At 39.1% G+C, this 21,751-nt stretch overlaps 1 protein-coding gene across 2 annotated transcripts; it reads left to right on the top strand.

Moving 5' to 3' along the window:
- The first annotated feature begins 1,403 nt into the window (after positions 1-1,403).
- Positions 1,404-20,762, top strand: LOC122658560. Of its 2 annotated transcripts, XM_043853572.1 has the most exons (12): positions 1,404-1,760; positions 2,440-2,531; positions 2,812-3,005; positions 5,283-5,322; positions 8,082-8,163; positions 14,907-14,984; positions 15,103-15,228; positions 18,644-18,765; positions 19,617-19,656; positions 19,869-19,943; positions 20,199-20,398; positions 20,579-20,762. In XM_043853572.1, the coding sequence occupies exons 1-11, from the start codon at positions 1,456-1,458 to the stop codon at positions 20,359-20,361; spliced, it is 1,317 nt and encodes a 438-aa protein (XP_043709507.1). In that variant the 5' UTR covers positions 1,404-1,455; the 3' UTR covers positions 20,362-20,398; positions 20,579-20,762. The 2 variants fall into 2 exon arrangements, with proteins under 2 accessions (XP_043709507.1, XP_043709508.1); XM_043853573.1 differs by lacking the exon at positions 20,579-20,762 and having other exon boundaries at positions 20,225-20,291.
- Positions 20,763-21,751: the final 989 nt, after the last annotated feature.

Here is a 21,751-nt window from a genome sequence, read left to right as displayed (position 1 = left end):
TTAGAGAAATGCCAACATGAGTATACTTATCTCCAAGTACATGGACATGAGGCCCCTTGAAGAAGGTTGTGGGATACGCCAACACTCTCCATCTCTATCTCTCCTCTTAGCCACTTGTATACGAATTGGGGTACCCACTACCCCTCTCTTGCATATCCTAATATCCTATCTCGATTGCTTAAGAACCCTTTCCCACTCCCTAAAGGCCTCATTTGTTTAGAGGGGATTTAGGTGAGATAGGAGAATTGGGATGAGAAAATGTCGATGTGACACTTCAAAATCCCACTCCAATCATATTTGGTTAATTTTGAGGGAAAAACTTACAAAAGTTTATGAAACATCATTAATTGTTTTATTTGTTGATGTGATACTTTATAATTTCATCTCTTTGTTGTCTAAAGTCCTACCAATTTGATGGGACTTTGATTACTATTCATGTGAAAAAAGTAATTTTATATGGACTTTATACCTAAACAAAACTACATCAACATATGAGTCTCATCTTTGCAACCATCGTACCCCACTTTTCCCTCTAAGTGATGCACTCTTCTACATCAGAGATAAAGAAAAGCAAAAGACTAAAGATGTCAAGGGTGCATTTTTCTTTAATCTTCAATTATTTGTCACTACGAGGTTTTAAAAAAAATTTTGTTGTCACGAGATGCTCCATCTCATAATAATAATTAATATATATTGATAATGATGGTAATGAAATAATTGATCATCATCATCATTTTTATCAAAAAAAATAAATCATCATCATCATTTTTATTTGACAAAAAAAAATAAAATCATCAGCATGTTTACTAGAATTTGATTGGTTAAGCTTTGAGCATAAGCAACAGCGCTGGTCCCGAGTTCCCTACTGAAGGCCGAGTGGGTCAATTGGGCAATATAATTGTGGGCCAACTAGCAAACAACTAACTCTGAACGGATTATCCCGCTACTGATTTAGGTAAAATTGGACCCAATGAAAAAAAAGAGTTTTTATAAATTTAAATTTAATAATTAAGAAATGCGTGTCTAAAGTCCTCTCCGTTGTTAGATGAATGATTAAAAAAAAATTAAAAATAATATTTTTTCGAGTTCCATTCGACCATTCTATTTTCATCACAAATTCTAAACCGATCGATCCGTCCCACAGAACATGCTCCATCTCAAACCTTTTCTCTGATAGGCCCGATTCACAACTCATCACCGACGACGAAAAAGATTAAAAAATAGAATCTTCTGGTCCAACGAGGCAAAGGAATAAGGAATCACCAACTCCACCCCCGCCCCGCCCCCCACTGAAAACAAAGAAACTCGCTCGCTCTCCTTTGGGCTTTGAGCTTCCAACTTCGAACCAGAGTTCTCTCTCAAGCACTGAGTGAGAGTTCAGCTCGAAGTTGTTTAACGTAACAGGAGGGTTTCTTCCTTCGGATTCATTAATCCTTCCATGGCATTGTCTTAATAATGGCGGCCGGTTCCAGAGGCTGGGCAACTGCTCCATTTGGCCTTAAAATCCGTAGGTCTGATGTTTCTCCTCTCCATCTCCATGGGTTTGATTTCCGGAAGAGGAGAGGCAGAAGCAGAGTAGGTCATGGCCATCGACTGAGTCGAATAGTCAGCTGTTGTTTCGACTCGGTCCCCTCGATTCGTAAATATTCGAGCTCTGACAACAATATGGACAAGACTGTGGTGTGGCGGTCCCAACCCAGGAAATGCTCTTGTAGAATCCGAGTCCAAGCCATACCTGCGGTGCCCTTTGCCTCGCCCTGGTACTCTCTTTATCTTCTTCTTCTGAAAGTTCTAATCAAACTGGCTCAATGCTAATATAGTGGATTAGGTGTTCTTGCCTTCGTTCGAAAATGAAACTATAATCTGAGAAATTCTGAGCTAGATATAGGTTTTCGAAGGGAGGAAAAGCTTTTCTTTTTAGTTTCCTTGCTTACAATGACCGACTCGGAACATCATTCTTATAGCAACAACTGTGAATGACAAGTATTAGTGGTTATCTTGATGGGATTTTAGATATTTGATTTATGCGGTTAGCTAAAATGTTCCCTTTATCGCCCCAAATCATACAGGCACCTGGAGTTTGGTTAGCTACGAGGAAAGTATAACAACCGATTTGAATTTTGAAGTGCCTGAAGTAGCTCCTCCTTTTATGGAGTGTAGAGGGTTTTGGTGATCCTTGGTCTTGAATGTAAGTTTGTCAGGATATAGGTCTCATTTCTATCTATAATGTAGTGCTAATGGAAATGAGGTGGATTCACTTTTTCCAAACTAACGAATCGTACACAGATCAGTAGATAAATAACAACAATGGTGGTGCTATGTCTTGTGCCCTAACCAAGGCACTAACCCCCTGAAAGAAGTCAGTCCTATGTCTTGTGCCCTTATCTGGAAAAAGTTTTTCTGAAGTTTCTTTTGTTGTTTGAGTTTCCATTACTGCAGGCTTCATGGTACTTCAAAACTAGAAGACTTCTATCCTCGGTGTAGTTCAGGAAACTCTGCACCACAGTCTCGTGATACTCCACCCAAAAGAGGTAAACTACAATGGCTAACCAGTTTAGTTGCTATGTGTATCTAGTTCTGTCATTCTAATTCCATGGTATGGTCTAATTTTAAATATAATTTTTATATATAGTGCTTCCAATAAGGTTGTAATCCTCATATATGTATTTCCCAAAGCTCATTAGGTGCTTCCTTATTATTACATTCCAATGAAATAAATATTATTCGTAATCATGGCTTTGCTTCATTTCTGATGTTGAATCTTATTTTACTCTGAAGAGATTGCTGTATGTACTAAATCTTTCATTATAGACACTGGCATTGCTAATGAGAAGGACTGGGGCATCAACTTGCTAAATGAAAACAACAATGAGTCTGGCACAGATGAAGATGGAACTACTTGGTACCGAGAAAGTAGGGAGGACCTCAGGGAAAATGGATTCAGATGCCGATGGACAACGATGGGAGGTCAAAGCCATGATGATTCCTCAGAATGGAAAGAGACAGTATGTTTTTGCTTTCTAATTACTCAACTTTATTATTTTGCTTTTTTTATGTAATCGAGTTCTATTTGTTGCTGATCTATTGGACTGCAAAAGATATTGTAACATTAAACAAGATCTGTGGACGGCAGTTTGAAGGTAATCGTTATATTTTTTCATTGCTTTGACTTCACTGATATTCTATTCTTTTCTATGACATTACTTTATACAATGATTTTGCAATATTTTCCTGTTCAATGTTTGAGAATCTCCATAATCCAGTTTATCATTATTTTGAGACTCAATAGATTTCACTTATGTGTCTATATGTACCCCACAAGTAGAAATTAACTCAGAGAGCCTCATCCTGATCCTTATATATGTTGGGAGAAGCTAATCAATCACCAAGAATCCTTGTGTATTTTGTTTATCCACTTTATGTTCTTCTATATACTCAACTCAACTCAGCCTTATCCCAACTAAATGGGGTCGGCTACATGGATCCTATTTCTCCAATCAGCTCTATTCGAAGCTATACCAGATTCCAGTCCTAAGCTATACATGTCTTTCCTCACCACTTCTCTTATGGTCATTTTAGGCCTACCTCTAGCTCTTTAAGCTCCTTCAATTTGAAATATAACATATCTCCGTACTGGAGCATTCAAAGGCCTCCTCCATTGCCCATGTCTATGCAACCTCAATCGAGTTTCTCGCAACTTACCATGAATAGGGGCAACTCCCAAGTTTGCTCTAATTTGTTCATTCTCTATTTTTTTTCTTTTCTAGTTTTACCACTCATCCACTGTAACATCCTCATTTCAGCCATATTAAGTTTGTTTAAATGGTTTTTCTTTACTACCCAACATTCAGCCCCATACGTCATTGCTGGTCGTATAACTGTTCTATAAAATTTTCCTTGAGTTTTAAAGGGATACGCCGATCACACAACACTCCGGATGCGCCACTCCATTTCATCGACCTTATTCTAATTCTTTGTATAATGTCATCTTCTATTTTACTTCTTTATTCATGATTGAACCTGAGTATCTAAAGTTTCACTCTATGTTGTTCTTAAAATGCCAAAGAAAAGTAGGAATAGCAACTCAATCTTGGGAACTTTTCAGAAGGAACATGAGCTCTTTGAAATTTTGAAATCTAGTAACAACATATCCTAATTGATTGTGGAAAAAAGAACAAGGTATCAATTGGAGTCGAGGAAATTTTTGATTAATTTGTATAATCATATGAGCAACTATGTTTTTTTTTGGGGTGAGTAGGTATTCATTACCAAAAGAGAAAGACAAGAAAAGCTCCCAAAGGGGGAAACAATTTATATTGTTTGTTCTGTTCTTCCAAATTTCATTGAAATAACCAACAACGTATTCTATTGTTATTGAAATCTACCATGGAAGAGTGGCATAAGCATTTTCAATCTTAGCAGAAACATTGTATAATAACCTTGCTCTTTTCAATTTCTCAATACCAAACGGTTGTCATTCTTTTCAATTTCTCAATACCTATTGGTTGTCAACCAACTCTGATGGGTAAGTTTTGAAGCATTCACCATAACAATTTCCATGAATGAGCAATTAGCATTTGGACAAAGTTGCAAAGAGCAGTACAATGGAAACAAGTTAAACATCAAATGGCAATTAATTTGAGACTAGACTTGCTTTAGGCTACGAATTTGCATGGAGGATTGAATTCTTCATGAACAGTAGTTCTTGACACATGCGGGTAAAGAATTTTGCCCTTTCATAGTTTGGGCTTCCTTGTCCTGTCACTAATGCTTTCAAAGAAGGTTAATGGAATTATCACAACTGCATGATCACGAAAGTTCATTTCTTTTCAACATTGTCAATCCATAGATGGTTGGTATATGTTTTTGCTAATTTCTGTTTTTCTTGTGCTATACCTTCTAAAATTGAAATTTAGTAATGATAATGTATGAGAGTTTTTTTTTCTTCTTCTTATGGATGAAATTCTGTTCTCGAAATGTTACGAATAGTGATATTAGTGTCTCTCTGTCTATGCAACTTTAAATTTCAGAACTTACATATATATGTAAAATTTTCAAGCCTTCAGTTGAGCTGAACTATTCATCATCCAATGAAACCTTTCTTTTTGGACAGTCACAAGCTAAACCTGTTTTTGAGTTTCTGTCTGAAGAATCAATCTCCATGTTAAAGTGTCTATTATACTATCCTCAGACTTCTTTGTTGAGTTGCTTGTATAACACTATAACCCCAATAATTATCTGTGGTCGATGCATTTAATTTCCTTTTTTGATTTGATTGACAGTGGTGGGAGAAGAGTGACTGGAGTGGATACAAAGAGCTAGGTATATATATGTACTTTTTCCTTTTTCTAGAATGTGCAACCTATTGTTTACCTTGACGTTTATGAAGATATGATGGTGATTGTTGCCCATGCTTGTCAGTTAGAACTGCTGCAGCATTTTAAAACCCGCTCCTTTGGATCCAAATATTTATGCCAGGTTGCTGTTTGAGTTGTCTTGGGTTCTCATTTCTATGGTATTTCCTTTTCCCTTTTGTTTGGGATCCATTTGTTTCAACATAAATTGGGTGGAATAAAGAAAAAGCCAAAATGATACTTTTTGGCATTTTTTCAATTCAAGTTGCGGGGCGGTGGGCGGGAGAGAAATGTAAGATAAGGGTTTTTTACAATTACCAACCCAAAATCTTTCATATGTACTATTACCCCCCCCAAAAAAAAATTTGAAACAACTGTTACCCTCCCCTGTTGCATACTAATAACGAAATGGCTCCCACCGTTACAGACCTGTAACGGCGGGGGTTAGTCGTGAAAGTGTGCCGTTGTCACAGATTTTTTAGGACCAAAATGCCCTTTTTGGGGTGGTAATTGTAAAAAACTCCCACCCCATCACCACCGTCCCTTCTCCTCATCCTCCTCCTTCTTCTTCTCCTTCTTCTTTGAGTTGCAGAGGCACCAAGCCAGCGTCAACGCCATCGCCTGGGCTCTGCACAGTTCCACGCTGCTCCCTTGACCAGATCCTTCACCACTTCCAGGCGCTGGCATTCTCATCCCCTTCAATAACGACTCTAACACTGTCATCTTCTGCGTATACGCTTTCAAATAGGTTTCGTTCTTGATGGGGTTCAGTTTCATGGTCGCATTGCCCACCTGAATTCCACTGTCCACCACTAGAGAGGGAAAAAAAAAACCCCTTTTTAATTTATTTTTAATGGCGAGGATCGTGGAATTTATATTTCATTGTTTGCTCAAAGTGTCAAATTTACCTGAAATGTGAGGCAGAATAGCCCCTGAAGAAAACCAGGGTCTTCTTAGGACTTACATTGGCATCAACCCATCTTGCCCAAGTTGTTAAAGCTCTTCGAAATGCCTCGACATCGTTCGATTCGTCATAGATATGGCTACCTTCTTGATAGTAATCCTTTCTGCAAGTTGTGAGTATTTATTTCCCTTTTTTTATTTAATTTGTTTAAAAAACAGAGGTTTCAATTCAGAATACCAAATCTATAAAGAACACAAGGAAAGGATTCTGAAGATATACCCTTTTGAAGTCTTCTCGTGAGTCCACCAGTGTCCTGTGTTGAAGACGATGTTATCTGCATTCTTGTATTTATCTAACGATCTCTCAACTATGTCGAGACGAAGTGTTTCCTTCTTTGATCCATTCGTGTGTGGCATTTCCCATTCTTGAACTAGGAAAGGCGATCGGAAGAACTCTACGGAACAGTTGAAATCCTATAAATCAATCCAAATCAGAATATTAACAAGAAATTCTGCAAAATTTAGGGCTGTCAACAGAGTTAAAAAAAATGTCTTTTTCTAAGAACTTCTAAAAATGGCTAATATATTCGATAATTAAACCCTAATTCAATGCAAGAAAGATGTCTTTTTCACAGAACTTCTAAAAATGGCTAATATATTCATCATTAAATTAAACCCAAGACCTTTGCCAATGTTCTTGCTTTGTGGCTCCATAGCCTGGAAGTGGTGAAGGATTCGGTCAAGGGAGCAGCGTGGAACTGTGTGGAGCCCAGGCGATGGCGTTGACACTGGCTTGGTGCCTCTGCAACTCAAAGAAGAAGGAGAAGAAGAGGATGAGGAGAAGGGACGGTGGTGATGGGGTGGGAGTTTTTTTACAATTACCACCCCAAAAAGGGCATTTTGGTCTTAAAAAATTCATGATAACGGCACACTTTCACGACTAACCCCCGCCGTTACGGGTCTGTAACGGTGAGGGCCATTTCGTTATTAGTATGCAACAGGGGAGGGTAACAGTTGTTTCAAAGTTTTTTTTGGGGGGGGGGTAATAGTAAATATGAAAGATTTTGGGGTGGTAATTGTAAAAAACCCTAATTTTTTTAACCACAGAACCATTATTTTATGCCAAAGACCATAAATTTTGATAGGACATAAAACATTTAGGCTCATTTTTTTTATTACCACCAGGCATGAGAAATTTAACTATCATCCCATAGCATCTCTGTAATGGTCATCTCCATTCATATCCAGACTTCTCTTTTTTCATGTGTTCATGACCATGATTTTACACTTCACAGTGGGTAAACAAGCCTTTGAAGTATATGGCGATGGCCAGATTTTCTGGCAGATGCTCCAACTCTTTAAAGTGGGTAAGTAGCCCATTGAAGTACACAGAAAGGGCCGTGGTACCCTGCCGATTTCCAATGCTTTGATCTGGGTAAATAGGCAGTTAAAACAAATGCTGATGGCCATGATTTTTGGCTGGTCTCCAACAGTTTGAACTGGGTAAACAGACTATTTAAGTACATGGTGAGGGCCTGAGGGCCAGAACAAAAGCTTTATGACCAATTTAACTGGAAACCCCCCTCCCTTCCTTTTTTTTTCTTTCTAGTCCATACTTCTGTAGCCTTATTTTACAACATTTCTTCTGCATTCTGAACAAAATGAAGCAAAGTTTTCAAGGGTAAAAGTTTTAACCCCAGAAATTCTAGCTCCACTTTTAAAAAAATAAAATTCACGGAGCCTTGATAAATCCCTATTTATGCTACTCAATCATTCTTTTCCATTTACTCAGTGCTCATTTCTGTCGGTCTTGACATTCCATAGGTGTGGAGAAATCTGGAAAAAACGCTGAGGGGGATTCATGGTGGGAAACATGGCAAGAGGTTCTTCATCAAGATGAATGGAGGTATGATCCAAACAAGAACTCCTTTGAAGGTGCATGCATGTGTAGAGGAGTCAAATTTTTCAACCATTAACGACTAGGATATAGGACTTAATTGACATGGGTCCACTTACTGTGTACGCCTAGATATAAATATTATAAGTTGCAACTATATACAACTTTCAAATAAGCAAGCAATCTAGTAATCTATATGCATTCATTATTTGCATCCAAATACCAACAAAGGTAAGCAATTATGAACTTGCAACTTGACATTCAGCATTCAAATGTGATGGTATACTAGAAAACTATGGTAATTAAAGGGAGGATCCAATATATCCCATATCTGTACCCATGTTTAACATGGATATTTTAGGTAGAATGAAGGGTCCAGGTAGTTAGATTTTAGGTTTAGGAGGTAAGAAGAGAGAAGGAAGAAGTTAGAGGAGGAAGAAGATAGCAAGAGAAGAGAGAGAAGAGAGAGAAGAGAGAAGAGAATATTTGGGTTGTAATCGATTGTGTTGGAGAGGCTTCTCCATACATCTATATTAATTCAATCATAACAAATAGGAAATTACATCCACCTCCCTAGGGAGGTACAAGGGAAATAAAGAAGAAAATCATAATTACATAATAAGGCAACTAGTAATGGGACTAGTTCCTAAACTACCCCTATTACATGACTTCTAACACTCCCCCTCAAGCTGGAGAATATATATCATGCATTCCCAGCTTGCTTAGGAAAGAACTAAACTGAGGAGAGCCAAGAGCCTTGGTGAAGATATTTGCCAACTGATCACCAGTCTTCACAAAAGGAGTACAAATACAGCCAGAGTCTAGCTTCTCCTTGATGAAATGCCTATCAAGCTCAATGTGCTTAGTCCGGTCATGTTGAACAGGGTTGTGAGCAATACTGATGGCAGCCATGTTGTCACAGTACAGTCTCATGGGTCCTTCAGTGTCGAATCCCAGTTCCTGAACAAGTCTTTTTAGCCAGATGAGCTCACACACTCCATGTGACATAGCTCTAAATGCTACCTCGGCACTAGATCTAGCCACAACATGCTGTTTCTTACTAAGTTACCTCCCACAAAGGTACAATAGCCGGAGGTAGATCTCTTGTCTGTAATGGAACCAACCCAATCGGCATCTGTGAAACCTTCTACTCTCAAGTGGTTGTGCCTTGCATACAACAGTCCTTTCCCTGGAGAGGACTTCAAATACCTTAGAATGCGATACACAGCATCCAAATTGCCACTCTTGGGAGCATGCATGAATTGGCTGACAACTCCCACTGCATATGAGATATTTGGCCGAGTCATAGAGAGATAGATAAGCTTCCCCACTAGCCTTTGATACTTCCCTGCATCAACAAGAGAAGGACCACAGTCCTCTCCTAGTTTGTGATTCTGCTCAATAGGAGAGTTTGCTGGTTTGCAGCCTAACATCCCTGTCTCTGTCAACAAGTCAAGGATGAACCTCCTCTGACATATGTTGATTCCTTTCTTGGTCCTTGATACTTCTATTCCTAAGAAGTACTTCAAGGGACCCAGATCTTTGATCTCAAATTGCTGTGCCAAGTAGCTCTTCAATTTACCTATCTCAGCTGTATCATATCCTGTGACCACGATATCATCAACATAGACAATGAGAGCTGTGATAGTACCATTACTTCACTTGGTGAAGAGAGTGTGATCAACTTGGCTCTGGGAATATCCATTCTTCAGAATAGCCTGTTGGAAGCGCTCAAACCATGCCTTTGGTGACTGTTTGAGACCATATAGAGCCTTCTTAAGGAGGCACACTTTCCTTTCAGCTGAAGGCATCTTGAAGCCTGGAGGAGTTTGCATGTACACTTCCTCTTCCAAATCACCATGAAGGAAGGCATTCTTCACATCCAACTGATATAAAGGCCAATCTTTATTGGCAGCCAAAGATAAAAGAACTCTTATTGAGTTATGCTTGGCCACAGGGGCAAATGTCTCCTGGTAGTCAATTCCATAGACTTGACTGTACCCCTTGGCCACCAACCTTGCTTTGTATCTCTCAATACTGCCATCAGATTTGTAATTGATTGTATAGACCCATCTGCATCCAACTGGGACACGTCCCTTGGGAAGGTTTACAAGTTGCCAAGTACCATTCTTCTCAAGTGCCATCATCTCCTCAGACATGGCTTGTCTCCACTTTGGTTCAGACATAGCATCAATGATATTCTTGGGAATGGAAACAGTAGAGAGAGCAGTAATAAAGGCAGGCCTGTAGGAGAAATTGCATCATAGGAAACAAACTGGGATATAGGATTAGTACAAGTTCTTTTCCCTTTCCTAATAGCAATAGGAAGGTCCAAATCAGATGGAGGAGAAGAAATGTCACCTGATTGAGAAGAATGAATCTCAGGATGTGGATCTGGATCTGAAGAGGACTCTTGGTAGGTTCTTTCTTATATTATGCAAGCCTGCACCTTTTTTGTATGTAATGTGATAATCTTTCTCCTTACCAGAACCACTTTCAACAACCAAATCTGTATTCCCCCCTGGTGGTTGGTCATCAATCTCAACCACATCTACAGTCCTGTGTTTCCCAATGTCAAGCATAAAAGGAGATGTAGGTAGAGGAGAAAGAAAGAAATCATCAGTAGCCTGTTCACTCCCACAATTCTCCCCCTGAAGAGGATGCTGAGAAGGGACAAAGAAAGAGACTGACTCAAGAAAGGTAACATCCTTGGAAATGATACATCGGCGGGAAGAAGGATGATAACACTTGTACCCCTTGGTAGTAGAAGGGTACCCAAGGAAGAGACACTTGAGAGCTTTGGGGTCAAGTTTAGTGCGGGCAGATTTGTTAACATGCACATAACAAACACAGCCAAAGACTCTAGGAGGAAGAGAAAAAGCAGAGGCCTTGGGAGATAAGATGTCCAAGGGAGATTTGAAATTATGAAGCTTGGTAGGCATACGATTGATGAGAAAGGAGGCAGTGAGAAGAGCTACGGACCAGAAGGTGTTGGGGACATGCATGCCAAACAATAGACTACGGGTGACCTCCAGTAGATGGAAATTTTTCCTCAGCAACCCCATTTTGTTGGGGCGTGTCAACACACGCTAGCTGATGGATAATGCCATGAGTAGTAAAGAAGGTTTGAAGGCCACCAAACATGTACTCTCCCCCTTTATCAGATCGCGCAATTTTGATGCGGGTCTCAAATTGAGTAAGGATCATTTGGTAAAAATTCTGAAAGGCATCACAAACATCACTCTTATGCTTCAAAAGTACAGTCCATGTGGCACGGGAAAAATCATCAACAAATGACACAAAGTAACGAAAGCCAAATAAAGAAGTAGTAGGGGAAGGACCCCAAACATCAGTATGCACAATATGAAAAGGAGCAACAGTTCTATTACCATGATAAGGATATGAAGACCGACAATGTTTGGCAAACATACATGGTTCACATTGAAAAACATAAGAAGAGGCAATAGAAGAAAATAAGTGAGGCAATTGTTTCCTCATTACAACAAAAGATGGATGGCCAAGACGACGATGCCATAACATAACAGAATCCACAGAACTACTATCATTACGTCCACACACATAGGAATGAGCTGTGGGCAAAAATGGATAAAAAAAGTAGAGGTCTTGCTCCTCATGTCCATTACCAATAATCCTCTTTGTCACCAAATCCTGAAAAAGACAGTGAGAAGGAAAAAATGTGACACAACAGTTGAGAGATTTAGTCAGATGACTCACAGATAAAAGATTCAGTGTAAGGTTAGGGACATGAAGAACAGAAGAGAGGGAAATCGATGATGTCACAGGTATATTACCCTTACCAGATATGGAGGAAAGGGAGCCATCAGCTACCCTAACCTTGTCCTTACCAGAGCAAATGGTATAGGAATCATAATAATGAGACATACCAGTAATGTGGTCTGTGGCACCCGAGTCAATGACCCAAGACTGGACGGCAGTAGAAGCTGAGGTGGAGACCTGCAAACCTGAGGATGATGAGGATCCAGCCATATTAGATGTAGAAGATGTGCTCAACTGTGACACAACCCTGCGAACCACTGCATCCATGAAGGTGGAGTCATCCTGTGGGGCATCAGCATCAATCGCCGCCGCGGAATGAGCTCGAGCTCCCCCTCTACGGCCACCACGACCACGCATACCAGGAGGACGACCATGGAGAGACCAACACCTATCCTTGGTGTGTCCAATGCGTCCACAATGATCACATTTAAATCTGTCTCGCCCAACTCCATTGGCACCAACTGTCTCCACAGTACTGGCTTCCTCACGGTTAGCCCCTGGGCCTCTACCGCATCCACGGGTGTCTCGAACAGAACTAGAATTGAGGGCTGACCTCTCAGATGATGCTGGTGGGGTGCCATAGTAAGCCGCCTGGTCTCTTCACTCTATAAGTAACTACAGACTTCACTAAGAGAGGGAAGGGGAGACCGGCCTAACAGCTGGAGTCTAACTGGCTCATAGTCAGGGTTCAGACCACCAAGTAAAGAGAAGACATGTTCCTTTTCAAGAGTCAGATACACTTTTGCTTCATCCTCTGGGTTGGTCAAATGAAGGTCCTTGTAGTGATCATACTCCTCCACAAGATTAAGGAACGCACTGTAGTACTCAGAAATAGTGCTGTCACCTTGTTTCAATAAGTGAATTTTTTGATGGAGCTGATAGACCTTGGCAGTGTCACCTACTCTGTCAAAGGCCACAGAGACACTATCCCAAATAGCTTTGGCTGTTTCCTTCCTTATAAACCTTCTCCCAATCTCTGGCTTCATGGAGAAGATCAACCATGTCATAACTGTAGAATTTTCAGTCTCCTATTTATCAAAAGTAGGTGAACTAGCTATGGGAGCCTTGATAGCACCTGTGATATATCCAAGTTTTCCCTTACTCCTAAGAGAAAGTCTCACAGAATGTGACCAATCTAGGTAATTAGTACCATCAAGCTTCACAAAAGAAATCTGTTGGTGAGTACTCTCATAAGCCAACCGAGGGACAACAGTAGGAGGCTGTGAATCAGCAGTGCCAAGCACTGATGCATTTGAAGCTGCCATGATGGAAGGGATTTGACAATAAACAAGAACACCAAAGACAAGTGGGGAGTACACACTCAACCCAAACAAGCAAAAAGTCCAATAAGCAGCCTAGGATAGCACACTGCTGAAGCAGTCCTAGCAGCAAATCTCTAAGATGACTTAAATCAAGCACTTCTAGTGCATTCCAACATCAGTCCAGCAAGCAGTCCCTTATAATACTGTACCACAAAGCTTGCAAGGAGTAGTATCAACTCCAAACAAGAGGAAAGGCCTCACAAAGGCTGTGCATACACATCCCTCAACCAAGAGAGCATCAAACTGTAGCTCAAAGCAAGAAAAAAGGGTAAACACTCTCGGGGTTACCTGGGCAGAACAGAGGATCCCACACAAGAAGCAAATCTGCTCATATGGCTTCTTCAATCAGCAAGAAAGATCATAGCCATCCTCAAAAGTGTCCTAGGGCGATGCAAATGAGCCTGACCAAGACACAAAAGCAATCCGAGAATAGCAGCAGCTGCAACCTGAACCTGAACCTGGCGGAACTTGTAGCAGCAGCAGCTGTGTGAGATCTAAACCTTCAAGAGAGCTTCAAAAACAGCTCAGGTATATCCTTCGATCATCAAAAGAGGCTAGAATGAGCTTATTCCATACCCTTTAAGCAAAGCTGTACACAGGAATCTCCTCTTTGGAATCCTTAGACCCAAAGGATTTCAAAGAGAAGAGAAAGAATGAAAACAGGGACTGAACACGACTCTCAAACCTTGAGCCTGCTCTGATACCAAGTTAGATTTTAGGTTTAGGAGGTAAGAAGAGAGAAGGAAGAAGTTGGAGGAGGAAGAAGATAGCAAGAGAAGAGAGAGAAGAGAATATTTGGGTTGTAATCGATTGTGTTGGAGAGGCTTCTCCATACACCTATATTAATTCAATCATAACAAATAGGAAATTACATCCACCTCCCTAGGGAGGTACAAGGCAAATAAAGAAGAAAAACATAATTACATAATAAAGCAACTAGTAATGGGACTAGTTCCTAAACTACCCCTATTACATGACTTCTAACACAGGTATCACAAGAAGGCTGTCATTAGTTGGGATACTTACCTTGGATCAATTTATGGCACATTATTGTTTTATATCCTTTTAATGTTACTAAATTCTTTTACAACGAGCTCCAGTTTGGTTTTTAAAAAAAGAAATATCTTGGTATAGTTTTATATTGTCATTTATTCGAAAATAGATTGTGGCAATGATTCAAGTCTTTCTCTAATTAGGATGCCATAATTCATAACATCTACGGTTTGGTTTTGCATAGTCTTCTGCTGCTGTTGTATGGCCAGCTTGTCAACTACTCACATTATGTAATGGCTTCCTTTACATCCAGTTTGCCCCTCTTATATTCTTAAACAGTGTGTCCACTGGGGTCAGACAAAATAAGCAAACAAACATCGAAACCTGAAGCTCTCCTTACAGTTTATGTCTATATTGTGAGATATGTTTCTAATATAAGCTAGTTCATGGAAGTGTGCAGGGCAAAAAGAATCAATTTTGAATATTTATGTGCATCAAAATGCCATCATACGTGTGATAAATGAATACAAAGATGCTAGGTTTTAATTATGCTGAACCCGTCCTGTTGCCCGGTTAAGTTCTTAGTTTATCATTAATACTTCTCTGAAATTATATCCTTGTTCTGCTTTCAAACTTCAGTAATTTGGCAAGGATAGAGAGAAGTGCACAGAAGCAAGCAACGTCAGGCACTGAAAATGCTGGATGGTATGAGAAATGGTGAGAAAACACTTAGGTTCATCTTGACCTCAATTTGTGTGTTTGAGTGCTTCTCTCTCTCTCTCCTGCATGCTGGTGTCTGTATCTGCACTGAAAATACATTTATTCTTCTTGCTAGGTGGGAAAAGTATGATGCAAAAGGTTGGACAGAGAAAGGGGCACATAAGTATGGTAGACTCAATGAGCAGTCATGGGGGGAGAAGTGGGGAGAGCACTATGACGGAAAAGGATCCGTTCTGAAATGGTTTTTGACACATTCTCTACTCTCCTACCATTAGATTTAATGTACTTTGTGCTAGTTTTTCCTACAGGTTTAATTTTCTGTTAATTTTTTATCATGACTCTGACCACAGACAAAACCAAAATATTTTCATGGTTTTGATTCTGACCAAAGTCACTGTAATTTTCTTATGGCTTAAGTCAGTTTTGACCAATTACACTGAGTTGGTTTCTGTTTCAGTACCTGTTGAGACTTGAGACAGGAATCTTTTGGCCAGAATCACTGAAATTTGTCCAAAATTGAAATGGTAACATCTCCTAGAAATGAAGAATTCCATGTTAAATGCAGGGAAGTTACATTTAATGATACTATCTACATAGAATTATTGATATTCATGCTGGCTAACAGTACGATGGGACATATATTCAGTGAAACATGTAAAAAAACTCCCCCAGAAAATGAAAATGAATTGCAGTAAATTCCATGTGTATTCAAAGTTCAAACAAATTAATAATAATAATAATCAGATATTTTATGGGTATTATAAGTATTCTCCTTATAATCTAAACCATGTACAGATGCAACGCAGGACAGCCCATTAGAAATTCAGGCTTAAATTTGCACTACATTAGGCTGGTCCTTGGGCTCAACCTTGTCAATGCCCAACCCCCCAACCCTAATTGCACCACCAAAACTTTATATGCTGTTATCAACTGTTAATCACATGGTTTATGATAATACCCTTTAGGCCTGTATTAGAACATAAATATACTCAAGAAATCGTGAATAATCCTTTTTGTGCAATAGAAATGCTATTATTCTTGGTTTGCTTCTCCATTTCTAAAAGATTTGATGACAAACATCTTATTTATGCTGATACTTTTTGCATAAGAATGCTCTTATAACAGTATTCCTTGAGCGTGCATTAGTTTCTTTTTCTTCCTTTTTTTGGGGTGGGTGGGGTGGACATATGTAGTGCAGATTACTAGTTGCCGTTATTTTGGACTTTCATTGGAGTTAAAACTTAAAAGTGCTAAGTTATTACTTCTAGTTATTTTATGCTTTTGTAATACTTTAAGTTTCAGAATCCAGGTTCATTATTGTATGTTAACTTCATGGTTCTAATCTCAACGAAACTTGGTACGAGTCAGGTTTCGACCATATTTCGTACATTTCGGTAGTTTTGACCATAGTTGTCAAGGCGGCAAGGCGACCCAAGGGGGTGGAGGGTGGCTAAGCGCTTAACCGACAAAGTGCCCAAGTGTTATTTTTTTTTATTTCCCCACTTTTCTAACATTATTTAGTATGCTACAATATATACTTTATATCATCAAAATTTAACATTAAGCCACCTCAAGTCATCAAAAATCAACATTAAGCCGCATCAAGTCATCAAAAATCAACATTAAGTCACATCAAGTCATCAAAAATCAATATTAAGGTACATCAAGTCATCAAAAATCAACATAGAACTAGAAGACAGCAGAACTGAAGAAGCAAGCTATTGGAAGTTTGAAACAATCAAAACATGCATTTGGTTTATACTGTTCTTAGAAAATATGATTGTATCTATAACTAATTAAATTGCTCTTGATTTAGAAAAATGTTCTTATTCTCTAAGAAGTTTGACTACTCAATTGATATTATTTTTACACGAGACTTTTTGTATTAGGTAGAGCACAAAACCAGATTTCCAACAAATCCAAGATTGCTTATATCTGATTTATATTGAAGAAGTTATGTTCCGGTCAAGCCTTATTTGGTATGCGCTAATGTTGTTAAAGTCGCTCTGAATGAAAATATTTTTTTAGATATCAAAACAAATGAATATTTTACCGCTCTTTTGTTTTTAGTAATGTTTTACCATATTAAGATTTATAGAATTTTTAGATTTGAGAAAAACCCTAGCATTTGAAAGTTAAAAATTTCACCTACCGTCGAAAATCCAGTTTTTGTTCTTGGACTAGGGGGCTTGATTTTTTATCCTTTTGGAATTTGATTTGTTAATTATTTTTATTGGATTCAAATAGGGGGGTATTTGTTATTTATTAATAATAACGAATATAAAAGCATTTACTTAAATGATATTTGACATAAATAAGTGCCAGAACTAGGTTCGATACCACTAAAACCAGTGCAAGGCACCTTGCACTAAAGGCGACAATCGCCTAGACCCCTACAAAACCGCCTAGATGCCAAGGCGGCGACTTGACAACTATGGTTTTGCCCCAAAAATACCAAGTTTCAACCAGATTTGAGCAGCCTAGTTTCAACCAGTTTTGACAGCACATGACATGTTGAGTTTTGCCCAGAAAAGTACCAGGTTTTGACCTGGTTTCAGTCGACACCAACCTCGCAAGATTTAGAACCTTGGTTAACTTTCTCAACTCAACTAAACCTATGAACTACTTGGGGGTCAGCTAAGAAAATACTATTCCATAATCCCTCTCTATGTATGCCCTTCTAAGTGACACAAAGGAACCAGGAACCCCTTACAGTTGGAGGGCAAGAAGGTGGGATCTACCATGCTTCATACAAAAACATGTATTTCCCTTGCCAAGTCTCCGTCGATGAACCCATGACAAAAGATCATTGCCAAGGGAGTACTTTCCAGCCATGAATTTATCTAATGACTGTTGCCTATAACGCCACATTTTTAAGTGGGACCTGACACAAGACTCTACCAGAAATGTCAGTTTAATAACAAACTGGTATTTTGGTTTAATATTTCAGTTGTAATTCATTGAAGTAATTAAATTTTTACTTATGTACTCAGAGGGATAGTACTGGAAGCATCTTGAATTCTCGTATCTTGAGTACCTAAACACCAAACATCCATCCAGAAGCACAAAATCCAGACGATCCCTCACACCTGTAATAGGTGAGCCCAATTGAGTAGGCTTTGCCTAGAAAAAGAAAGAGTTAATGTGTTTTGCTCTCTGGGTTAGTACATAATGATTTCTCCTCTTGTATTCCTACATCCAACATTCCAGATATTTGTGACAACTTCTTCACCTCTTAATGTGCAACTCAGTACCAGAAAATGCCTTCCACAGTTTTGACTGGACTGTCAATGTGATACAAGCTGTGAAGAGGGGCATTTCAGTTTTTTAATATCTTGGTGAGAAACTCTTCTCATCCATCTCCAATATTCTATGTAGGCCTGTCTAACTTATGCAGTAGGTTCAATGTCAGACACTATTTTCTTGAACACACCTTTATCAGTAACCTTAAAACAAAGATCCAACATCTAGTGGGCAACTATATAGTATTTGTTTAGGCAGTGAGAAGCCCCCGGATTGCTACATGGCCAAATTGACTGACTCTGTGCTTGGCTTCTGAATGCAAAATCCACTTGATTTGTTATTAAGATGGTAAAAGTTGATCACCAAGCTTAATTCTGCACTGACCATCAATATTTCTGTTAAACTTCTCTCAGGACAGATAAATGGGCAGCAACTGAACTGGGAACCAAATGGGGAGACAAGTGGGAAGAGAAGTTTTTTGCTGGCATGGGTTCGCGCCAAGGAGAGACGTGGCATGTATCCCCTGCTGGTGATCGTATGTCCATCCTCTTATCTTCTGATTGTCCCATTGTGAATATATAGACCATGTCAGTACCAAAACAAAAAAAATTAAACAAGGCATTATATAGACTCTCTAGTTCTTATGAAGTTCTAAAAATTCAATGTGCTCTTAATGTTTTCATTAATTACAAAATGTGATTGATCAAACAGTAATCAAGACCGTTTACAGCAATTGATATCCATTAATGAGGGAGGGGGGGTGTTATGTTCTTGGGCATATGATCTTGGATTAGGTGGTAGAAAACATAGAAATAAATGCTGAGAAAAGGAAAAGACTGAACACGCTATAAAGAGTTGTAAGAAGCTGGGATGTTTGTTCTTGGGGGTTGATCATTTCATGCACCTGAGATTAAGGATCTTGATTTATTTCTTCTTTCGTTAATGACTCGTCAAAAAGAGCGATTTCATTGTGCATTGTCCTTGCACTACCAAGGGGCTGTCGCTTGGTGTACTGGTAAATGCTTGGGCTCCCCCCAGTGTTGAGATGCAGGCTCACTTCTGAGGGCACCCACTTTGTGTAAAAAAATCCCAAGGTTAGGACTGATTCCAGACCACCCCTCTGGGGACCTTATTAAAGTGGAACTTGCACCAGGTTATTGCCCTTGCACTACCACAAGGTATAGTGAGATGTCAAAAGCCAAGGACTAAAATCAACTCAATGTCATATTTGCCTTACAATTCTTGGCTGCTGCTCAAATTTGCAGCTGTTTTAGGATAACTATTTGTTTGTGCTAACCACCACTATGTTTGTTTCGTTTTTCAAAAGTTAATGTATCTAATTTGAGATATTTTGTTCATTCGTGTGCTATATCATGTCATTTCTAGGTTGGACAAGGACATGGGGTGAAGAACACTTTCAAGACGGGTATGCAACTTGAACAGCAAGAACATATTTCCGAGGGCTCCTTTTAAGATGTATTTAGTATTGAATGTTTTTACTTGATTTTCACCTTGAAATGCACTTGGTGAAAATTAGTCAGCTGGATCTTTTTTTTTATTAACAGAAAACGGAAAGAACTCCACATATGGTGTTGAGTTCTTTCCCATGGACTAATGTGCCTGAGCTGTATGTATCAGGAAAGTACACAAATATGGTAGAAGCACTACGGGTGAAAGTTGGGATATCATTGCGGAGGAGGAAACCTTTTATGAGTAAGATCATTTTATTGTTTCCAGTAAACTTTTTCTCTTCTAATTGATATAATTTGCGTGTAAACCTGGATACTGCATTGCTGCATTGCTGCATATCTGCATATGGTGAATTAGCAAGTCTGTATGACAACCCAAAGAGAGATGGAAATGTAAAATCAGGATAGACAATTTCAATTAAGTCTACCACAGTTCTGTTTCTATTTTAGCGAAATCTACCGAAATTCAACTTAATATAGTGTTATCTTTTGATTGAAGGGCTGAGCCTCATTATGGATGGGCAGATGTTGTCGGTGATTCAAGTCAATTGTTAACAATCCAACCGCGGGAGAGGCCACCCGGGGTATACCCGAATATTGAGTTTGGATCCTCTTCACCGCTTCCACCAGATGAACCACCAGATACTCCTTCCCTCTCTTAACAGTGAACAGCTGCTTCTCAAGTTCCATGTTTCTTTCAGGAAAATAAGGGATTGCTGCTTGATCATGTGGCCCTGCACCAGCACGGGGTCAATGAGGACATGCGCAAAGTCATCAACATGGATGGAATTTTTTATTTCATGGAGGGTGGGGTAGTAATTTTGCACGCTCCTATGTATGGGTGTTGGCTCCACGTGACCTGGCAGCGATCTTTTTTGTGGAAAATGATATTTGAACTCCATTTTTTTTATGTTACTAGCCTCCTGTAGTAACTAGTGGAACCAATGGCTTTTCAATTTATTTATTCTTTTGATTTTGCGACAATTCTGAATTTTTTTTCTACCATAAAGCACTGTTTAGAAGCATTAATATGTACTGATGGAAACACAACAATACCTTCGGTTGCCCTAAGAATCTGGCAATGTAGCATTTAAAGCTGAATTGTTGCTCTATGTAGTTTTATGCTGAAATTTTTAGGATGAGAGCAAGTTTTTACTGTACCACTAGCTCAAACATAAGCTATGCATTAACAGTTCCCCCTCTTCCCCCCTTATTTATTGTTAAATGTTTAATAAGTGATTTATTAATGTTATGCTTAATGCCATTCTTTTCCTGAATTATATGATGTCCAACTTCTTTCGCTGCATCATTAACTAATTAAATAAAGACAGTTGTAATGATAGCTTTTTTATTTTTCTGGTAACATTTGGTAAGCTCAAGGTGTAATTTTATCTATTATTCCAAGTATCGTCACTTGTCATAGTAGTGGATCATCAAGAACTTTACGCCCAGGAATTCCAATCATTGAACAAAATTCTTTAATAAACAATTCTTTGGATTTTTGTTTTTCAGGGTGAATGTCATCATTAACCCCTGCAACTCTGGGTGCAGCTCGGGTTCACATACGAGGACGAGACCCACAAAGTGGATTTCATATCGTCAGCTCAAGCTCAAGGGTATACGAGATGGTTCTCGTTACATGAACCTGAGCTGAACTCTGCAACTCCTGCCTCATATTTTTGAATGTCCAAAATTCCATCAACGGTCAAATAAGGGATCAGATCCTGTTGATGAAGAGATATACCGTTTATCTGAGAGTTTTCCCTTATTTGGAAAGAGCTTGGCCGCCCACCTACCTGAGAAAAGCATCTCGTTGGACCTAGAAAACCAGAATCAGACATTCAGATCAGACCCCTTTTTCAAAGTTTGCCATTGGGTGGATACCCTTTTTCAAAATAGGGTTAACATGCGACCCAAAAAAGGAAAGTCCTAGTTGCTCTTTTGTTGATAATGCCCTCTTGCTCATCCAACAAACAAACAGAAAATTCCTCTTAACAGTTGCAGCTATTACTAATCAAAGATATAATATTGGCAAAGAATTGATGTAAAGTA

The sequence above is a fragment of the Telopea speciosissima genome, chromosome 4 (assembly GCF_018873765.1).
Source record: "Telopea speciosissima isolate NSW1024214 ecotype Mountain lineage chromosome 4, Tspe_v1, whole genome shotgun sequence".
NCBI classification, from domain to species: Eukaryota; Viridiplantae; Streptophyta; class Magnoliopsida; order Proteales; family Proteaceae; genus Telopea; species Telopea speciosissima.
The sequence above is the reverse complement of the archived record's forward strand: the minus strand, read 5'-3'. Positions and strand labels throughout refer to the sequence as shown.